Source organism: Pongo pygmaeus, chromosome 2, assembly GCF_028885625.2.
Source record: "Pongo pygmaeus isolate AG05252 chromosome 2, NHGRI_mPonPyg2-v2.0_pri, whole genome shotgun sequence".
NCBI classification, from domain to species: Eukaryota; Metazoa; Chordata; class Mammalia; order Primates; family Hominidae; genus Pongo; species Pongo pygmaeus.
Genome location: NC_085930.1, coordinates 60975215 through 60995308, shown reverse-complemented (window position 1 = coordinate 60995308; position 20094 = coordinate 60975215). Strand labels below are relative to the sequence as shown.

The 20094-nt window shown below is 49.8% G+C and overlaps 1 protein-coding gene across 4 annotated transcripts in view; it reads right to left on the bottom strand.

The window, feature by feature from the left end:
- EEFSEC (eukaryotic elongation factor, selenocysteine-tRNA specific) overlaps nt 1-20094 on the bottom strand; it is a 260253-nt gene that overhangs the window by 130528 nt on the left and 109631 nt on the right. For all 4 annotated transcript variants that reach the window (XM_054482127.2, XM_054482130.2, XM_063662609.1 and 1 more), the window contains exons 3-4: nt 18246-18342; nt 15689-15853 (exon numbers count right to left, since the gene is read on the bottom strand). In XM_054482127.2, the coding sequence (XP_054338102.1) occupies nt 15689-15853; nt 18246-18342 (262 nt within the window). The remainder of the gene's footprint in view (nt 1-15688; nt 15854-18245; nt 18343-20094) is intronic.

Below are 20094 nucleotides of genomic sequence, written 5' to 3'. Positions count from 1 at the left end.
TGGCATAGGAATTAGTCCCCCCAGGAAGCCAGTCAGGGGCAGGCTGCACACCTCCCACTTAAAACCACAGAAACTGATGGGGTCCATGCCGGGGAGCAGGGGAACAGGGAAGGTGTGGAGCAACACCAATCCTGGACCCTGGATCCTACTGGCATACAACTCTGGGTAGGTCTCGTCTCCCCTCCGACCCTATGGCTGCCTGCTTCATGGGAAAACGACCCCCACATGCTCAGCCCCAGGCAGCACTCCAAACATGGATGTGGTGTGTCTGGGGCAGGACCCCTGAAGGGTGCAGGCCCATCAGAGTCCAGGCAGGCCCAGCAGCTGAGGGGGCCGCCTGTTCTAGGCCACTGGTTCTCCGCCAGGGATAACTTCCCCCCAGGAGGCATTTAGAATGTCTGCAGACACTTGTGGTCATCACAGCTGGGAGAGGGTGCTATTGGCATCTAGTGGGTAGAGGCCAGGGATGCTGCTAGACATCTACAGTGCCCAGGACAGAGGATTATTGGCTGAAACATCAATGTGCTGAGGTGAAGAAGCCCTGCTTATAGCTCAGCACCAGAAGGGTTAAGTGGCCGCACAGCCCAAGCTGCCTTCCTGCCTGCCTGCACCCCTGCCCGCAGTAAGGGCTGTACTAAGCTGGGCGGGAGATGGCCGCCACTGCCCAACGCCGCCGTATGGTTCACATTAGCTGCGCTCTGCTTGGCAGCGTTCCCTCTGGCGGCCGGCCTTCCCTCCCTGCCCCACCACTCTCCTCCCCAGCTCAAAAGAAAATACCAGGATCCACACAGAAAACCAGCTCACTCCCCTCCTGTCTTTTACCCTAGTCTTGAATCAAACAAGCTCTTAAACTCCTGACCTTCCGCCCAGTCACCCTGGTTTGTTTCGCAGCAGCAGCCGCCACAGCAGCAGCATTGGAGGCTGCAAGGGGGTGGGCAGGGGCCTGCCCTCTCTGTTACCTGGAGATTTTGCAGACTGGCACTAGCACCATGCAGGCTGGGCAGCTTCTCCCAGAGTGTCCCTAGAAATACCCTCCCCTGCACCCTAATATGCCAAAGCTGGAGCCACTCAGACCCTTACCTTTCACAACTAGGAAGGCTCCCCCACCATGAACAAGAAGAGGGTTGGGAGCCTTTAAAGCATTGGAATTATAACTTTAGATGAAACAGCTGAAGCTTGCTTTTTAACTTTTCTTTTCTAGCCAGAGGCCCCAACTACCAAGGTTGGAGCCACCAATAGCATGCAAATACATGTCCTATCCCAAACTTCTCTGAGCTTCAGACAGTTATGTCAGCTTGCTTCCTAGACCTTTCCAAGTGGGTTCCCCAAACGTCCCCAACTTAGTGAAGCCCAAGCCATACTCCTGGCTCTGTTCACTCTCCCCTCCAGATTGTTCTGGATTCTCTCTCACCAACGGCTCCTCCACCTGGCCTGTCACTGAAGCCAGAGATCTGCGGTCCATTGGTAATATGCCTTTCCCCTTCACTGTCCCTATATCTAGTCCCTCACAAAGCCTTGTTAATTCCATCTCCTGAATGCCTTTAAGGCCCATTGGATTGCTGCCAGCTTGATCCAAGCCACCTCAATCTGCCTGGACTATGGCAACAGCCTCTCCACTAGTCCCCAGAAAGGTCCTGACTCCCCTCAAATCTGTTCTCCAAACCATCTGTCTTTCCCTCAAACACAAAAATAAATTGCACACACACTACATCACCCACCCTGCAAAACCAGCTGCGTCATGAGAATAGACAGAACTTGAATTGGCCTTGCATGGTCTGGTGCCACTTACCTCTACAGCACCTCTCACCCCACATTTGTCTCTGGGCTCCAGTCCAGATGCCAAATGCCTTCCTTTTAGGTTTTCAAACACTTTAGGCTCTCTCCCACCACGGGGCCTTTGCGTTTGCCCGGAATCCTCTCTACCCACACCTTGCTCATCTTCTCCTAGTAAGTCTTCCTCCTCCTTCAGACCTGAGAAGCCTCCCCTGACTTCAGCCCAGGTTGGTTCCCTTGCTATCTGCCCTCAGAGAACTCTCCCCTGTCTTGGGAAGGCCCCATCTCAGGCCATATGTGCTCACGTGCAGAGCTGTCTGCCAGGCAGTAAGTCCAGCAGGCAGGCAAATGCGAGCACACAAATCGGGATTCACCCTAATCTACACATCCACGATTGATAGCTTCACAAACATCACAGCTGACAGCAAGCTAAGGTGGCTGTGCTGCTCCAGGAGTGCAGGGGAGCCACAGCTGTCACTCACAGACAGCTCTGGCTGGCTCACTCTGTGAATCACCCTCATCTAGAATCATCTCATTTAAATACTTTTGAAACACACACACAAAAACAAAAACAAAAACAAAAAACACCCAAACTTTGAAAGGCTGGAATTTATTTATAAACAAGAACATGTTATAATGAAGCATTTTAGCAAAACTTCAAACAAAAGCAGGCAAGGGCCTTTTTTAAATAAGGCATCTCATTGGCCCTTTCCCCGTGATGATTACAAGTTGACACCTGTGAATAATTAAAGCAAGGTTTATGGTATTTTTATTATTGTTTTATTTCTTAAAAGAAAGAATTATAAATACTCAGTTTAAGTAGTACATTGGCTTTACGCACACTCAGGAAACACTCAACTTTCCTTTAAAAACAAACAAGAAAGTCCCAGCAGAGCCCCAGAGTGATGCCAGGGCAGTGAGGGGCCCGACACAGACTGCAGGTGTGGTCTGCCCTCCCTGAGGTGCCAGGCCAGAGGGTGAGAGGGGGCGGGCAGAGCTGCTCTGCCCAGAAGGGTCTGCTTCCTCAAGAAGAGGTTGGGAGGCCAGGCTCCCCAGTACTTGCTGTTCTTAGCCCAGACGCATGCCCTGGCCTCCAGCCCTGCTGACCTCCTGCCTGTCCCACAGCGTCTCCCCCTCCCTCCTGGTGGCAGAATGTGCCCAGCATTCCCACACTCTTCTCCCAGGCCTCTAAATGGCTGTACCCCTTTGTTGCTCAAGATATTCATATCTCCACCTCCAAGAGAGCTCTCTTGGCCTACAGAACCCCTCCCATTCTCAATCGCCTCACTGTAAGGTAAATAAGGTGATTCACCAACTCATACCCCTACTGGTAGAAGCTGAACTGTAAGAACAGAAATGGGACCTGCCTTACTCACCCTCAACTCCTATGACCTAGCCTAGCATCTGGCTCATAGTAGGTGCTCAAGACTATGTGCTGAATGAATATGTTGGACACTGATGTAAAATCATTATTTTCTTTTCCTTCCCACAATAACTCTACAAAGCAGGCTCTGTTATTAACATTTCCATGTTTTGCAGATAAGGAAGCTGAGGCTCAGAGAGGTTAATCACCCAGGCTGCACAGTACGTGAAAAATCAGGGGCAGGACGTGAGCCAGGTTTGTCTAACTTCAGAGTCCAACCTCTGGCCCATGGTTTCCTCAAACTGCCGATAAAGGGAATCCCTTTGGATGATTTGATTGTCACAAATGTTAATTCCTTGGTTCCTGCTGACTGGAATTCAGGGACCCGGGGTGGACCAAGAATGTTTAACAAGAATCTCAAGCAACCCGCCCTAACCCCCAGTTGAGTGTGAGAAATAATGAATTAGACCCTGCTAGGCAGCCCTGACTTCCACTGTCAAGGGCAGAGGCTGCCTACAGGATTTATTCCCACCCTGCACAGGAGGCTGATCCTGGGACTGAGCCCAGGAGGGTGAGGAGGGCCAAGAAGGGGCCTGGGGAAAAGCTGGAGTGAAATCACAGGGTCCTGGGACTTACAGGCTGGCAGGGCATGAGAGGTAGGAGCGGGGAGCAGCAGCACCCAGGAGCCTTGAGACCGTGGGGGCCCCTGGAGGGGCTCTCTTGCCTGATTCCAGGGTGCAGCTGTGCTTCCCCAACACGAGGCGTGGCCTACAGGACCTGACTCCAGCTGGAACATCTTCTAGACTCGGCCTTCCAAACATCCTCCCTACTGCCCTTTCAGAGATGACCACAACCACCTACCAACCACCCCACTTCTCAGACTCTCTGCAAGGAGTTCCATGTTTACCTCAGTCATGCCAGACACTCTCTCACCTCTGGGCTTTAGCACATACTGTTCCTTCTGCTCAGAATGCCTGGGCAAAGCCCTCTGCCCTCTCTGAGACTCAGCTCTAGTTGCCTCGCCTGGGAAGCAGGGTTGGAGCCCTTCCAGTGCCCCCACCACACTCTGGAAGCCATGTTCACCCAGTGCCTTCCCCATACGAAGAAACAGCTGCCTGCCTGACCACCCCAGCTCCACTGAGGGCTCCCCCAGGGCCAGCTTGGGCTCTGATACCTGTCAGGGACTCCAGTCCCCAACATGACACGCATCAACAGTATCTGGAAAGGTTGTGGGCAGGGCTGGCTTCATGGGTGTGCAAGCTGAGGTCACACAGCCCCACATGGCCACACTTTCATCTGAATCAGAGCTTGCTTCCAACCTAGAAAGGCAGTGGTCTTCAGACAGTCAAAGACCAGATACTCCTTTGTGGACCAGGCAGCACCCATGCTTGCATTGGGCACAACCTGGCACTGTCAATTGCCATTTACACAGCATTTTCTGCACCAAGGCCACTCCCAGCTGGGGCTCTGACACTGGCTGGGCACCCACTTCCCAGAAGAGGAAACTGCTTTGGGCCCCAGTGTCGAGGTCCTGCCAGTCCTCAGGTCACTGCTAGACCCCTCGATGACATGCGCATTCTATTCCAAAGGCACCGCAGCCCACAGCTAGAGGGAGGAAATGACTGCACCCCCAGAGGCCTACAGGCATACAAGTTTCGGTAACCCCAGCAAGCCCGCATACATCTCACCCCCTGCTTCTGCATCTGACAATTCCATTGGCCTGAGTCACAGTTTCCCCTTGAAACCTAACTGACCACTGAAGGTAAACAAGATTGTGAAAGCAAATGGCCCTCGGGAAGAACCATTCCCACCTGAAGGCTGTTCTTACTTATTTAAGAAGGTGGCCTGGCCATACAGAGGGGCGTGTCTTGCCACAGTCACACAGCTGGCCGTTTACACCTGGGACCCAAGACCCTGTGTTCCTGCAGGGCACAGTGGATGGGAACCAGCCCTGGCATTCCATAAATGTTGTTTCTAATCAAATCCCTATCTTGTCCTAGAAACAATAAAACTCATTTAATTCCACCCAAAAGCACGTATAAGTTAGAGTGGTTTTCATACTACAACTTGTAGAGTGCTACAGCTGCCCTGGGAGTGTCCTGAGGCCACCCTGGGCCAGGGCCCACACCGACCTAGGTTCCCTCAACATGTGGCTTCTACAGGTGATGTCCAGAGGCCAGCCACATTCCCTACCTGCGCCACATCTGGCACCTCCACATCTGCTCCCCCAGCAATCACTGAGTGCTGCCTGACCGCCAAGGCTCCACCTAGAGGGTACAGGGGCTGAGGCTTCTTGTGGTGACTGTGCCCACATGCGTGCGTGCTCTAGAGCAGCTTGACCCTTTCCTCCTCCCCTTTGCTGCGACTCAGAGGAAGGCAGCGTGGTCAACCCCACTGATAGACAAGGGCGCTGAAGCTCAGTGTACTCAGGGAACTCGCTTGAGCTCACAGGGCCAGCACATGGGTACAAACCCAAGCCCAGTTGCTCTCGAAGCCCTGCTGTCACTTCTTTGTAACACTGCCCCTCAGCTGGAAAGGGCAGGGTACGCTTGAGTGGTGGCTGCACTCAGGCTTTGGGGTGAGCAGGGGAGAGGCTGAATCCTAAGACATCTACCCGGTCTAAGAGCAGGAAGCTGCAGTTAAGGAGCCTGGTTGGGCTGGGGCAGGGCTTGATTTGTGGTCTTGGGCATTAGAGCCCCATCAAAGGGTTGGGAGGCTGCAGGTCAACCTGGGCCCAAGTGGGACTCTAGATGCTTACACCAGGCTTGAAACACACCAAGCATGACCAGACTGAGCTGGCATCTCTATAAAGGGGGCCTACCTCAGCAGTGGGGCAACACCACTCCTGCCTGTCCCCTTCCTTAAGAAGACACCACTTGGGTTAAAGCCGCCATTTTTCCCCTGCTCCAACAATGCCTGGGCCACCCAGTGCCATCCTTGCAGAAGACTGTGTGAAATGCTTAGGCCTATCAGGAGCACAGACAGACCCACTGTCGCAGGTCCAGGCCGCTCTCAGCACAAGAAGCTGGCTGTACCCTCTGCCTGGACAGCTGACTGCAGGTCAGGACTCCAGCCAGCCTCTTAAATGAGGCCCCCTGGAAGCCATGAAGAAGGATAAGGCAGCATGAATCAGCAACTCTAAAAGCAGCTCCATCAACCTTGAGTTGGAGGTGCCCTAGGCCATCTCCACAGCTGCTTCATGTCACAGGGGCAGGTTCCAGGGGCTCTGCAGCCTCCTCACACCCACCCAGGGAGCTCAGGCAGGGTCAAGAGCACATGCCTTGGACTCTGGCTGCCACAGCTTGAATCCGGGTTCCTTCACTGATTAGCCTGAAGAAAACTTTTAACATCTTTGTGTTTCTGTCTCATCCCCGATAAAATGGGATAATCGTACCGTCCTCAGAATGTTGTTGAAAGCCCAGAATGAACATATGTAAGGGTCTCAGAGCAGAACCTGGTACATGCAAGAAAATGGCTGACAGACACTCCCCAAGCTGTTGTCCACACTGGGGCTCACTCCCTATGCCATGCAATCCCTGACTCCACTTCAGAATTCACTGCTCCTACAAACCATCAAATGCTAAACTAAGAATACTTGACCCCCACTAAGCCAGACATAGCAGCCTTCTTTATCCACCAGCATCTGAGCAATCAGGCCCCTTGGGCCCAGTGTGTGCAGTGGGCATTGGCACCATCTCTACATATAGACACTCAGCAAAAACAGCCATTCTCAGAAATTAAAGGAGACCCACACACGAAAGAACTAAAGGGAAACAGGTCTTCTGGAAGCGCATGTTGGTAGCAGTTCGTCTAGCTGCAGCAGATTCTCAGGGGCCTGATGGAAAAGGGCATGCCATTCACTTGGGGTTTGGGGGTTAAGAAAAAGCTCCAAGCTTCCACAGGAAAAAGGCCTGCAGGGGCAGCATCGTCCAACCTGCCAGAGCCTTAGGACACTGAGCATTGATCTCTGACAACAGCACCTGCAAAGAGAAGTCTTCCTGAGTTCCCTGCCTCCTGTAAAGGTCAACCTTCCATCTTTGCCTGTTGACTGTCCTTCCTCAGCTGTGCCTCCTTAGGGAGACAACAGGATATTACAACTTGGCTGCAGGTGTGATTCAAATCCTCAAGCCAGGAGAAAGGCAAAACCTCACAGAGGCTCTTGGGGTCCTGGGTGCAGGCAGGAAATGCAGAGCTCAGACCACCCCACCCCAAGTCTCTGCGCTCCATGGGCCAAGTAAAAAGGCCCATTAAAGAAAAGACAAGATGCAGAGTTGTACAGGGTGGTGATAAAGACAGTGAGGCTTACATCAAGCCCTGCTGCAAGCACGCTATGTGGCTCTTGTCAAATCCTCATGACAACCTCTGGAGGAAGCCAGGGGAGGTAACTGCCCCAGGAGTGATGGGGCAGGACTCAAACATAGTCCATCTGTGTCCAGCACCTGAGCTGTGATGGTGTGGACACTGGGGAGCACCAAGCCAGTGGATACCTCTCAGTTTTGCCTGCCTGACATCTATTCTGCATTTCCTAGGAGTAACCCAACTTTCTTAGTGAACCATCCCTCCCACCTTGTCCCTTCTAGCTCCAGGGGTGGACATGTAACCCAGCCAGCCCAATTAGAGCACTGTACTCATCCACAGGGATGAGCTCCCATCCAACCAGGCCAGGAGCAGCCCGTTCCTTAATTGTGTTCCTAACAACTAGGAAAGAGATGCCATTTTACTCTCATATCATAAATGATACTTTGGTCCAAAAGTAACAGATAGCCCTGACTGGAACCGTGTGGAGATAGAGCTCTCACAAAACACAAAGTTCTGAGGCGGGGCAGACACACAGCAGCCCTCAGGTGCAGGCTCTGCTTCTGGGCAGCTCTCCTGCCTCCCAGCCTCTGCAAACCTCCAGGCTGGGAGTAAGGTGGCCGTTCAGCCCCTGAGTCCAGGCATCATATCCTTCCTCCCTTCAATGTCCAGTGAAGGAGAAAAGCTGTCTTTTCCTGTTGAGTTCCAAAAAGCAGAAAAGCTTTTCCCCAAACCCCTAGGAGATGTCCCTTCACATATCATTGGCCAGAGTCAGGTAACAAGTCGCTGACAGGGGAGGGGTGTTCCACTGCCAGGATGGATCCTTCGATAGTGTGGTGTTCAGGAGTCAACCACAAGTAGCACTGCATCTTGGATTTGAAGGAGAAAATGGAAAGCCAGAGCTGTGGGGATTATGCCAGGGAAGGTGCCACCTGAGTGTGTGGCCCACACACAACAGGGCAGAGCCAGTTCTTGAGCCAGCCAGCGCTCCTGATGACATCCAGACATTTCCACCCCTGAGCCTATCCGTTTCCTATCCTGCTTAAGGCAATTGAAGTTGGGTTTCTGTCCTTTGAAACCAGAGTACTGCCTGATACACAGAGAGCAGTGGGAGATCTTATGAGGCTTTAAGACAAGAAACTGAGGCTGGAGAGGTGATAATGAAGAGCTATGCTCTGCCTTCCATGCCATGCACTTTAGATTTTATCCTGGAGACAATGAGGACCCACAGACAGATGAGCAGAACAGCAATAAGGCTTTTCTGTCAGCAGGGCTGGGCTGGACTCAAGAGGAAGACCTGGGAGGCAAGGGGAGGAGCAGCATGCCACAGGAGCAGCCCTGCAGGGCCCAGGAGCTTGAACCTGAGCAGTGGCCATGGGGCTGCAGAGGAAGGGCCTGATCTGCGAGGCCCCTCCTGAGGGCGACGACCAAGGGTGGGCTGATCTGCTCAAAGGGCCTAGCATGGCTTCCTCTGGCTTTCCCAAAACCTTCCTGGTTTCCTTCTCTGCCTTCTCTCCTTCCCAGGGGAGCTCCAACCCTGTCCATCTGGTGCACCACACATGGGCACAGAGAGCAGAATCCCGTAAGCTTCCACTGCCAAAAGCCAGACAACCATGAAACATCAAATGCACAGAAACTGCCTTTCTTTATGTATCTTCTGGAACAGAAAATAGTTCAGGATGAAGGTCACTCAATATTTTCTAGATAAAAACACATGGCAGCAGAGGGAGCTCAGCCTTGAGAGCCAATGTCCACAGGTGTTAGAAAGCCAGCTCTGCAGCCTTGGGCACCTGATTCACAGTCACCGCTCCCAGAATGAGGCAGCACAGGGACACAGGGAGCATCTCCACTGCTGCTTACTGATGGAGCATCAGGACGCAGCCTTGAAGACACGGGCACAGCCCCAGCAGGGAGTGGCGGGCTGCCCAGCTCTGGGTTTCGGCAACTGGCCCCAGAGTGGCAGTGACTCCAAACACAGCCCTCTCAGGTCACTCATTACCTATTTCCAATCAAAATCCTACTGAAAAACAACTTGTTTATTTGCTTTATTGGCTTTTTCCTATTATTCCTTTCACCAAATATTTTCTGGGCCGAGCCCAGGATGGATGCCGAGAATACAAAGATGGAAGAGACTCAGCCTCTGTCCCCAGGGAGACCAGGGTCCACAGGAGATGCAGGCACACACAAATACAAGCAGCAGGCAGCACAGAGGACGGGGCACACCTCTACCCAAAGGATGTGAGCCCTGAGCTGTGCTGGAAAGTGAGCATACTGTAGGTAGGGGAAAGCCCGGAAGGGCTCCAAGGAGAGAAGCAATGCAGCATTCCTCTGGGAAGGAGAGTGCGCAGCGTTGCTGGAGGTGCAGGAAGGGCAGATCTGGAAGAGTCAAGACTGCAGGCTTGTTTGGGCAAGAAAATGGATTCTTTCCAGATGTCATAATCTTATCTCACCCTTGTGATTAGCTTCAAAGAGCAGAGGCAAAGGTAAAAGTAAAAACACCTATCAGTATTTAAGGTTTTCTTTTCCCTTTCTTGGGGGTTTTCAATGAAGAAGAAAATCAATCTGAATATAGACTTGATTTGGGAGGAATATGCTATCAAATTCTGAACTCTTCCCTAAAAGCTTTATCAACTAAATAGGTATCCAAATATATCTAATAATGTTTGTCATCATTATCAGAACATTGATTGGATTCATAGTGGACCACAGTGGGGTTCGAAAAGCATATTTGCATTTCAATAACTCACTTAGCAGCCCTGAACAGGACCTTACACCCAGGAAGGTGCCCTGCCACTTACTACTTCCGGAACCCACAACAAAAATTCTACATGAGAATAATATCAAATGGCAATAATAAACATGACAAGAGTATCAGCTAAAGCTTGTGTCTCCTAGATGCCAGGAACCTTATATACATTATCCCTAGTCCACACCACACCACCCTGACCCATCTTCCAGAGGTCCTGGACAGAGCCAAGCACACAGGGGTCATCCCAAGTTTGAGCTGAACCAGTGAAACACGAAGAGGTTGACTGACTTGCCTGTGGACACAGAGCTGGTACATGCCTGCCTTGAGTCCCTCTGCACTCCCAGCCCCTGCTCTCTTTCCCCATGGTCTGTGGCTTCAATAGTTTCTGATGTTACAACCCCGATAGCCAATCATCACCAGAAACATCACTAGCCTGAACCCCCAAGATCAAATCTTATCAGAGGGATTTCTCAGGCTGAAGATCGAGAGAGCCAAAACGCCTGAGCAGAAAGCTGGTGACTCTTAGGATAAGTGGCCTTTAAACTGTTCTAGGGACTAAATGGAATTTTTTTCTCCTTTACTCCCTGTTCCCCAACATTTTCTTGCTCAGCTAATTGGCCCCAGCTGGGAACAGACCTGGGCAACAGAAACAGGGGCCAGGGTACGGCAGGCTCCGCAGGCCAGCCCAGGCTGGGAGGGGAATGTGACTGTTTATTTGGAATGGCTGTGCCCTGCCTCCAAGGGAGTTCAAGCGGTCAGATGTGTCCAAGTCTATTAGTGAAATCTGACAGGGATGTCGCTGTGTTTGGAAAGAGGGCCATGGCCCCCCATGTCCCGGTGCCCAATAGGCACTGGCCACCAATCATGGCTGGAAGAGGGCAGGGGTGAGAGGAGGTCAGGAGTTCTGAACCTCAGGCTCTGCTACAATGGGCTCTCGTACATGCCGCAGCCCAGGCAAGGCCTCAGCAAAGCACAGCAGCATGGCCACAAAACTGCCATGGGGCCTGCAGGCCCTGCCCTGGAGTAGAGGCACCACTACCAGCCCAGGCATCTCCTCTGGGGCTGCCGTGGCAGCAGGGCACACGGCCAGGGCTGGGTCTTTGGAGCTGGATGAATGACTTCAAGTCCCAGCTCTGCTGTCCAGTTGCTTAAGTTCCCCGGGTCTAGGTTCTCTCACTTGTGGGATGGGCACGCCAGGAAAGAAAGGAACGGGCAGTGCTGGCCATCAGTATGCAATGGTTCTGACATGTTGCCCCCAGAAGCCCAAGATGGTGAGCACGGGCAGCGATTCCCTGTGAGGAAGCCAAAGCTCAGAGTTAAGGGACCTGACAGGATCAGAAAGGACTTAAGGCTTTTTCTGATTTCAGTCCTTTCCATGCAAAATTCATAAGTTTCTTAGGGCTGCCATAATAAATTACCACAAATTTGATATCTTAAAACAACAAAATATTTCTTCTCTCACAGTTCTGAAGCCAGAAGTCCAAATCAACGTGTCAGCAGGGCTGGTTCCCATGGAGGCACCAAGGCAGACTCATCTCCATGCCTCTCTCCTGGCTTCTGGGGGCTTCCGGCAACCATGGGCACCCCTTGGCTTGGAACAACACAGCTCCAATCTCTGCCTTGGTCTTTACATGGACTTCTCTCTGTGACTCTCCTTGTCTTCTCCTTGTCTGTCTCTTATAAGGACACCGGTCATTGGACTTAGGGCCCACCCTAATCCAGGATGATTTCTTCTTAAGATCCTTACCTTAATTACATCTGTAAGACCCTTATTCCAAAATGGTCATATTCTGAGGTTCTGGGTAGACATATTTTGGGGGACCACAATTTAACCTACTATAATCTACCCTCTGGTACCCAAAATTTACATCCATCCCACATGCAAACTCTCAGTCCATTAAACCATTAACTCTAAGTCCAAAATCTCATCTAAATTATCAACAGCTCAAAAAGTTGCTAATGTCATCATGTAAGTCACCTAAGCAGGTAGGGGTGAGACTCTAGATATGGTCTATCCTGGGGCAAAATGCCTCTCCATCTGTGGACCTAGAAAACAATTTACCTACTTCTAACATTCCAAAAGGGAGACGGTGGAAAAAATACAAGGGTCATTGGTCCCAAGCAAGTTTAAAACACAGCAGGGCAAATTCCATGAGGTTTCAATACCTGAGACTGACCTCTGTGGCTACTCCCCTAGCCTCGCTTCTGTTTCCACAGCACTGCTCTCAGAGTCATTCTTCCTTTTTTAGTTTTTGAAGGATAACATGTGTTTGTAGCTGAGTTGTTCTATCAGCCTGTTTCTTGTCTGTAGAATCCCAGAAGTCTGACAGCTTTTTATTCATTTGTCAAGTCTCTCTCCCTTTCAGTCCAGTATTCTTGCTGGTATAACATTCTCAAAATCCTTGAGGGTCTCTTATATACATCAAGGGGTCCATGCCATTAGCCAAGACGACTCTCCGCATATCCTTGCTATAGAAGTCCGTCTCTATTTCTGGCTGCTGCTAAGTTGCTTGGATCTGTGAGTCACACACCTCCTCTCTTCAACAGAAGGTTGTCCAGGCTCACCTTTGGCCTTCTCTCCAAGGTATGCTTTCTCAGCAGTGAATTTCCTAATCTTAACGTCCTTTGCAATCTAGAGGGACTGAGAACCTCCCAAATCATCAAGCGCTGATTTCTGTTTGCTAACAGTTCCTTCCTCAATTCATTCCTTTTCCCTCATGTTTTACTAAAAGCATCAATGGAGAAACAAGGCAGCATCTTTCACACTTTGCTTAGAAATCTCCTTAACCAAATGTCTCAGTACATTGCTTACAAGTTCTGCTTTTCCTGACTAGTAAATTAGATCATCAGGTGGTAGACACCAAAAGTGTTAAAAAGTAGGCTGGGGAAAAACAGGTGCACAAAAGTAAAAGGAGAATTAAATTTGTATCTGCCAAGCACCTGCCATGTGCCCAAGTACTAAAGATCAGTAACTGGCATCCTGATAGGCAAGTTCCACCTTTATAAGGACAAAAAGGGTGGCCAAAAAGCTCAGAACAGGACCCCACTCGAACATCCCTGCCTCCTTACCACTACTGACTTCTCTGCCTCAGCCCTTCTCCATGCCCTCAGCCCTAACATTGCAGCCACTGACTCTTATCAAAACCCTTTTTCTCCCTCTAGAACCTCAGGTACCCCCAATTCAAAGTCTACCCCACCCCCCAGAGAGCCCTCTTTTGACACCTCTTTCATACTCCCAGCTCCTCTCCCAAGCTGCAAGCATGTCTTCTCCCAGAGTGGAAGGGATGCCAGGTCAGAGTGGCCCCCAGAGGTCTGACTTAGGAAGCACAGAGACTGGAAAGAAATTTAGTACTGATTCATTTTCTGTTCTAGCAAAGAATCTGCAAACAGTCACCAAAGTAATCTTAATTTTGTTAAATATAAACTGAATCTACTTTTACACTTTTGTGCTTTATTTTTGAAGATTTGCACTTTTAGTCCCTGGCTTAAACTAGATTTTATTCAAGTGGTCTTTTTCTGGGACCAGTGGTCTTCAGAGGAGGATATGACAGCAGGTAGAGGAGGGGACTGTGACTCACAGTGTCCAGGGGACATCCTAACACCCAGCTCTGGCCAGATTCCAGGGCTCCTTGGATATGGTAGGGCCCTGCCATTCGACTCCTCCCACTAGATCCAAGGGGCTCTGGAACCTGGCCAGAGCCAAGTCCTTTCTTTTGTTTTGTCCTTTCTGATCAGGAGACTCTTCCCTAATACCCCTGGCTCCTGCAGGAGGAAGTAATAGACACACTGCTGTAAAATGAGCTGGAGGGTTGAAACCTCAGGTTGCCTTCACTTGGGGGAACCCTGTTCATGCCTGCACTCCATGAAATGCCCCTTCCATATATCCAACCATGCTGCTCTAGACCAGGGATGGCACACACAAGACATGGGTGCCAGTAGGGACCCTCTCCACTTCCCTCACTCAGGCCAGGTGCTGCTATCATGGCCTTCTCACCCGGTGGGTGATGTGGTTCATTTTATGTGTCAACTTAGCTGGGCCACAGTGCTCCAACTTTATTCTGAGTGTTTCTGTGAAGGTGTTTTCAGACGAGACTAACATTTAAATTGGCGGATGTTGAGTAAAGCAGATGACCCCTATAATGTAGGTGGGCTTCATCCAATCAGTTGAAGGCCTTAAGAACAAAAGGATTAACCTCCTCAGAGAAGAGGGGATTCTGCCAGCAAATGGACTTCAAGCTGCAGCTCCTCCCTAGGCCTCAATCCTGCCAGCCTACCCTGTAGATTTTAGACTTGCCAGGTTTTATAATAATATAAGCAAATTCCTTAAAAAACATATCTATTTATCTATCTGCATCTAATACTAGGTGCATTAGTTGGTGTTCTCCAGCAAAACAAAACTAATAGGAGATACAGATATCTACATATTTACAACTATGTATCTTTACCTATGTATCTATAGATACCTATATATCTGTATCTCCCATTGGTTCTGTTTCTCTGGAGAACCCTAACCAACACACCTAGTGAGCCAGACAACCTTAAAATGCCTCAATACAGCCTCCAGGTAGCCACTCCCAATTAACATGCAAATTGAAATCATGCACATCCAAGCCTCTCTAGCAGCTAGCTGAGTCCACAGGGCTGAGCGCCTCTACTTCCCTGCACTCTAGGCTCCTTCAAGGATTAGAGAACTGCCCTAGACCCCAGCATTCCAGGCAAAGTCTCACATGAATTCTAAGTAACCTGTGTTCCCTACCTTTTATTCTTGTTGAAGGGGAGGGCAGTCAATGAGGCTGTAAGTTTCTCTTGTTGCATAAAGTAAAACTATTAAAAATGCCTTCTGAATAAGGGGAATATCAAGGCACTAGATATCTTTTAAATCAGAGCCAGGCCATCATAGTAGAAGGAGGGGTGATGGGAAGGCACCAGCCACTCATCCTTCTCACAGGTCTTCATAAGGATAATGCAGCATCTGTCGATGGCCACCAGGAGTGCAAAACCAACCTGGATTTCTTCCAGATTCTATGACTCTGAGCACCACAAGATTCACATCGTGTTTAATTTGAAATTACTGTGGTTAAGAAAAAGGTACTCAGAAATAACTCCACACATACTTGCCACCCTGACATACAGTCAGTGTCCAGAAAGGGAGGTTTCCCCTCCAGCAGCCCCACTTGTTAACCATGTGATCTCAAACCCACCTCACCTTCTGGAGCCTCAGTTTCTTTATCTACACAGAACACCTACTTGGGAACACCTCCTAGTGGCACATCATAGGCCTCCAATAAACAGGGGCTATGAGAATTAGGGAGAGCAGCAGTCCTAGAATCCGAGGTGAAAGACTTGGAGCTGGGCGGGGCCAGGCAGCCAGAGGGGAGGTGGGGTGGAGCAGGCAGTGGGAGTCCCAGGGCAGGCACAGCAGGCTCAGCAGCTGAATAGACAAAGGGACAGTCCCCCTCCCTTGCTGCCAGCGAGGAGGCCAGAAGGGAAGACAAGGTAAGACTGACCTTGAGGGCAGGGATCTCCACACTGTCACCGAGGCTGATGGAGCCTGAAAGGATGGTCCCTGTCATCACAGTGCCTTGGCCTTTGATGGAGAAACAGTGGTCCACAGACATGAGGAACGGTCCCGAGGGGTCTCTCGTTGGGATGGAAATCTGGGACGTCAGGAGCTAGAAAAGAGAAACTGGTGCCATAGTCCGTGGGGAGAGGAGCCAGATGGGGCAAGGCAGAGGAAGGCAGAGGATGTGGCCAACCAGCAGTTCATCAAGGCTGCCAAGGTGAACTCAGCTCAGAGGTCCATGCCCTGCCAAGGTGGCCAGGAGATCAAAACCACCTAACTCCCTGACTGCATTCCAAGCTTCTGTCATGCTCTCAGCTCTTTCCACTCAGTCTGAAGGAAAGGGCACCTGGAGAAGCCTCGTCTGTCTTCTCCCGTGGGACTGCTACAATGGTCTGTCCTGCCAGGCCCTCCATGCTGCAGCAGAGTAGCCACTAAAGGACACCCTGTCGCATTGCTCCCTGGCCTCATGCATTTCCCCAGCCTCCTGATGTCTTCAGAATTTAAAACTCCTCATCATCTAGCCCCTAGGTACCTTTTAGGCCTCATCTTCTGCCACTCCCTGACGTATGCCAGAAGTCAGCCACCGGCAGGCCTAGAGTTTTACCAGCTGGCTCTGCCTCACCTGTACTGCAGCAATACCTCCTCTGGACAGGCTTCTCTGTATGGCCATGTTTCCCCTGCCCCCATCACCACAGCTAACACTCTCCTGTGATCATCTCTTTATTGTCTCCCCCATAGGGCTATGAGGGCCAGGTATCTCCAGTAGCTGGCATCATGCCTGAGAGAATGACAAGTGAAAGAAGAAGAAACAAGGGGATGTGGGGAGAGGGAGGAGGAAAGGGTTGTTCCCAGGGTCCTTCCTTCTCTGCGGACTCCACATGCCTCAGCCTCACCGGCCAATTCTCCTCATGCCACCTGTGTGCCGGGAGATGCTGTCAGGGCTCATCACCAATAAACAAATGAAAACAAAGACTAGGATTCCTTGTGTTTGCTACTTTTTCACTTCGTAAGGGAACAGGCTGTCAAAAAAGTATTCAGTGGTGAATGTTCCAAAGTCTTAGTCTTGTGATAACAATTCTTTTGGAAAAACACTAGAGATTCAAACAAAACAGGCTTGGTCTGAGATTTATGTAGAGGCTTCTTAAAGGAATATACAAACATCTTTCATAGCAGCATTTTTGAGGATTTTGCTTTAACAAAAACAACTATCTCAGGCTCCCAGACAAGTGCTCTCAGGAGCCTGATGAAAAAGTAACAAAAGCCTCACCCAGAAAACATTTGTTTTGCTAAGCTGACAAGATCAGCACATGTGAATCACAGAAATGGTGGCAGTGCATGTACGTGGTCACACCTCATCTTGGCTCTGCGGAGCCAGGTGCAGGGGGGCCGTGAAGCTGACCCCAATGATCAACCTGGGTCTCAATTCCAGCTCCACCGTGTAACTTGCTGCGAGACATGGGTCAAGTTATTTAACATCTTTGAATCTCAGACTCTTCGTTGCTATATGGGGATAAATAATTTCAGCCTCCCTGAGTTTTTGTGAATGTCAATGATCCTGTATGTTAAGAACTTAGTACAGTGCCTGGCCTGTAAACATCAACATCACTGTAATAGTAAGCACTGACATGGCACTGTACCGAGCACATTATACACATTAACTCATTTAACCCTCACAACTCCACGAGGTATGTGCTATTATCTTCCAAGTGAAGGAACTGAGGCAAGAAAGAGTAGATCATTTGCCTGAGGTCAGAGAGAGTGGTGGTGGAGCTAGCACCTGAACCACAGTCCAGCCCCAGAGCCATGCACGTTGCTACTCCACCCTGCTGAACTGTCCTGAGCACTCTGTGGAGGAACTCTGTGGCCCCATTCTCACTGCTACCTTCCTTAATACCAGCACCATCAGCACCCACACACACCCTTCCTGATGGATGACTGGGCTCCCTCCCTGACTACCAGCACAAGTTAGGAAGAACAACCTGGGCCTCAGCCCCACAGCTTCCGAAGATAAGCGTCCCAACTTTGGTGGAGGTGCCCAGGATGGAAGCTGCACTGCCTCTGCTGTTGGGCTCATGTCTTTCACCCCTGCCTCACTGGCCCCCAGCCCAGGTGGGGTACTGGAGGAGCTGATACAGTCTGAAGGACTGGAATGGATGTCACGGTCCCAGGGTTCCAGACGGGTGGGAGCTGCTTTGTCTGAGTGGAGGTATGACAAGAGAAAGGAGAAAGTGAGGCACAGCAAGGTGTGACGAGCTCTGCAGAGTTTCTGGCTGGAGGGTGAGTCATGGGCTTCAGTGAACCTTAGGAGCCCTAGTTTGGGTTTACCTTTTTGAGGGAGGTGGGGGAGTTGTGCTAAGGTGTTAGCAGGGAGGTTAATGGAACCAACTGAGTCTTCTTGCTAGGGCTGCCTCTCTTTCTTTCCCAGGGGAGAGAGGGACACAAAGAGGCTGGCCTGAGCAGCGCTGGGGCTAAAGGGCAACCTGGATTCAAGATGACAGTACCTCAATGAGCTCTGGAATGCCCTGTGGAGCTTCAGTTTCGGGGGCTTCTGGTCCCCCTGGCTTGGCCGCCACGGGTATAATCGGTGCACCTCGGAACCTGAAATGGAAAATAAGTCCCATCACCGTTACAGAGATCAGCAACATGGACACAAAGCACGTCCATGAAGCACCTGGCACAGTACCAAGTTCAGTGAGTGTCCTCTTCTCTCCCCTCATCAACCAAGCCTAGAAGACAGCACCACTGTACTAGCATGTGGCACATGATGCAATGGAGGCCCCAAATTTCCCCCTTTGGGGGAAATGTACCTGCATTGGACATCAGAATTTTAAAGGGCTCTCTTAGATATTAACCTCCACTTTCAGAGCTCTCCCTAGGAAGGCAGCAGTGATCCTGGCCCCAGGCTTCTGAATAAAAGACCTCCTTGAAGAAGACCAATAAATACATCCCAGCCATCTGAAGAGATGCAAGAAATAATAGTGACCAAAAAGTCTCTGCAGATGTACCTGGAAGCACATCTCTACAATCTCAGTTTGTAATGCGGAGCATTCTTGCCTAAACTCTACCGGGAAAGCCCCTGCATCTTTAAGAAGACATACTTATTCTGTGTGGACATTTATCTTTCCCATTTAAAAAAAGGAACACTGTTAGGGCAAAAAAAAAAAAAAAGAAGGAAAGAGAAAATAAATAACCCATAATCCCATCATTTGGTGTATTTTCTTCCAACCATGGTTTTCCCGTGCTTTGCCAAGGGATTCTTTTTTTCAGATTTTGGTTATAGTACACGTACGATTTCATATCCTGCTAATTTATTTACCATTATATCACAAAGAACTTTCTGTTGAATGAGAGCAACAACAATAACAACTTACATGGCTGAGCCAAGCCTATAATGTGAGGTTTAAATGAAAACATCTACAACATATGATGGAGTTGTTGCCATCTTACAGATGAGAAAATGAGGCTTAGGGAGTCTAATTGATTTGCTCCAAGTTGTTGGCTATAAGCCTTAGAGCCACATTTGAACCCAGCCCATCTGAGTCTGAAGCCAGGGCTCTCAGTCTCTTTGTCACACTTCTCCCTGCCTGGGCCTGTTCTTTCATTGTTGACACCTGGACAATTGTACCACCCAGAATTTACATACTTGTACATGCTTTCCTCCATTACTTATTTGTGATATTTCAAATTTTTCACTATTATAAATTACACTGTGATAAACATGTCAGTGGGCATGAATGATTTTTTTTTTGCCTCGGCTTTGGGATGAATTCATGGGGTACACATCTAAGAGTGAATACACACTAAAAGATCAGCAAAACGATAGAGCAAGGACATCTGAAAAGCCCTCTTCCATGGAAACAAAGAACACTGGCAAAAATGATCAGAATCAACTTGTTCAGAACTCTGGAAATTAACCAAAGGCTTGAGCAATCTGTGGAGTGTTTATTCAAGAAGAGTCTCAGTAAAACCAAGTGAGCTTTTGATGTTTTAACTTGCCCTCTTCCTATGCTAACTCTGCAGCAGTCCTGAAAACCAATCATGGTGAAAACCAGTAGCCTGCCAGGCACTGAAAGGGGCAGAATGGGTTTGAGTTCCTTCAAAGCCCTTCTTCCAGAGAACGATCATGATTTTCAGTCTGGTGGTTCCCTGGAAGGCCCTACTCACAATGCCATATTTATTTAACCTGCCTTGGAGCTTGCTCAGTGCAAATAGCCTTTTCCCTGGGGGAGTTTGTTGAAAATAATCAGAGGCAATTGTTTAACATCACAGCTGCCTGAGGGAAGCTGTGAGGTTTAATAGCCAAAAACTTCTCAAATTTCATGGAAAATATTAATCTACACTTTCAAGAAT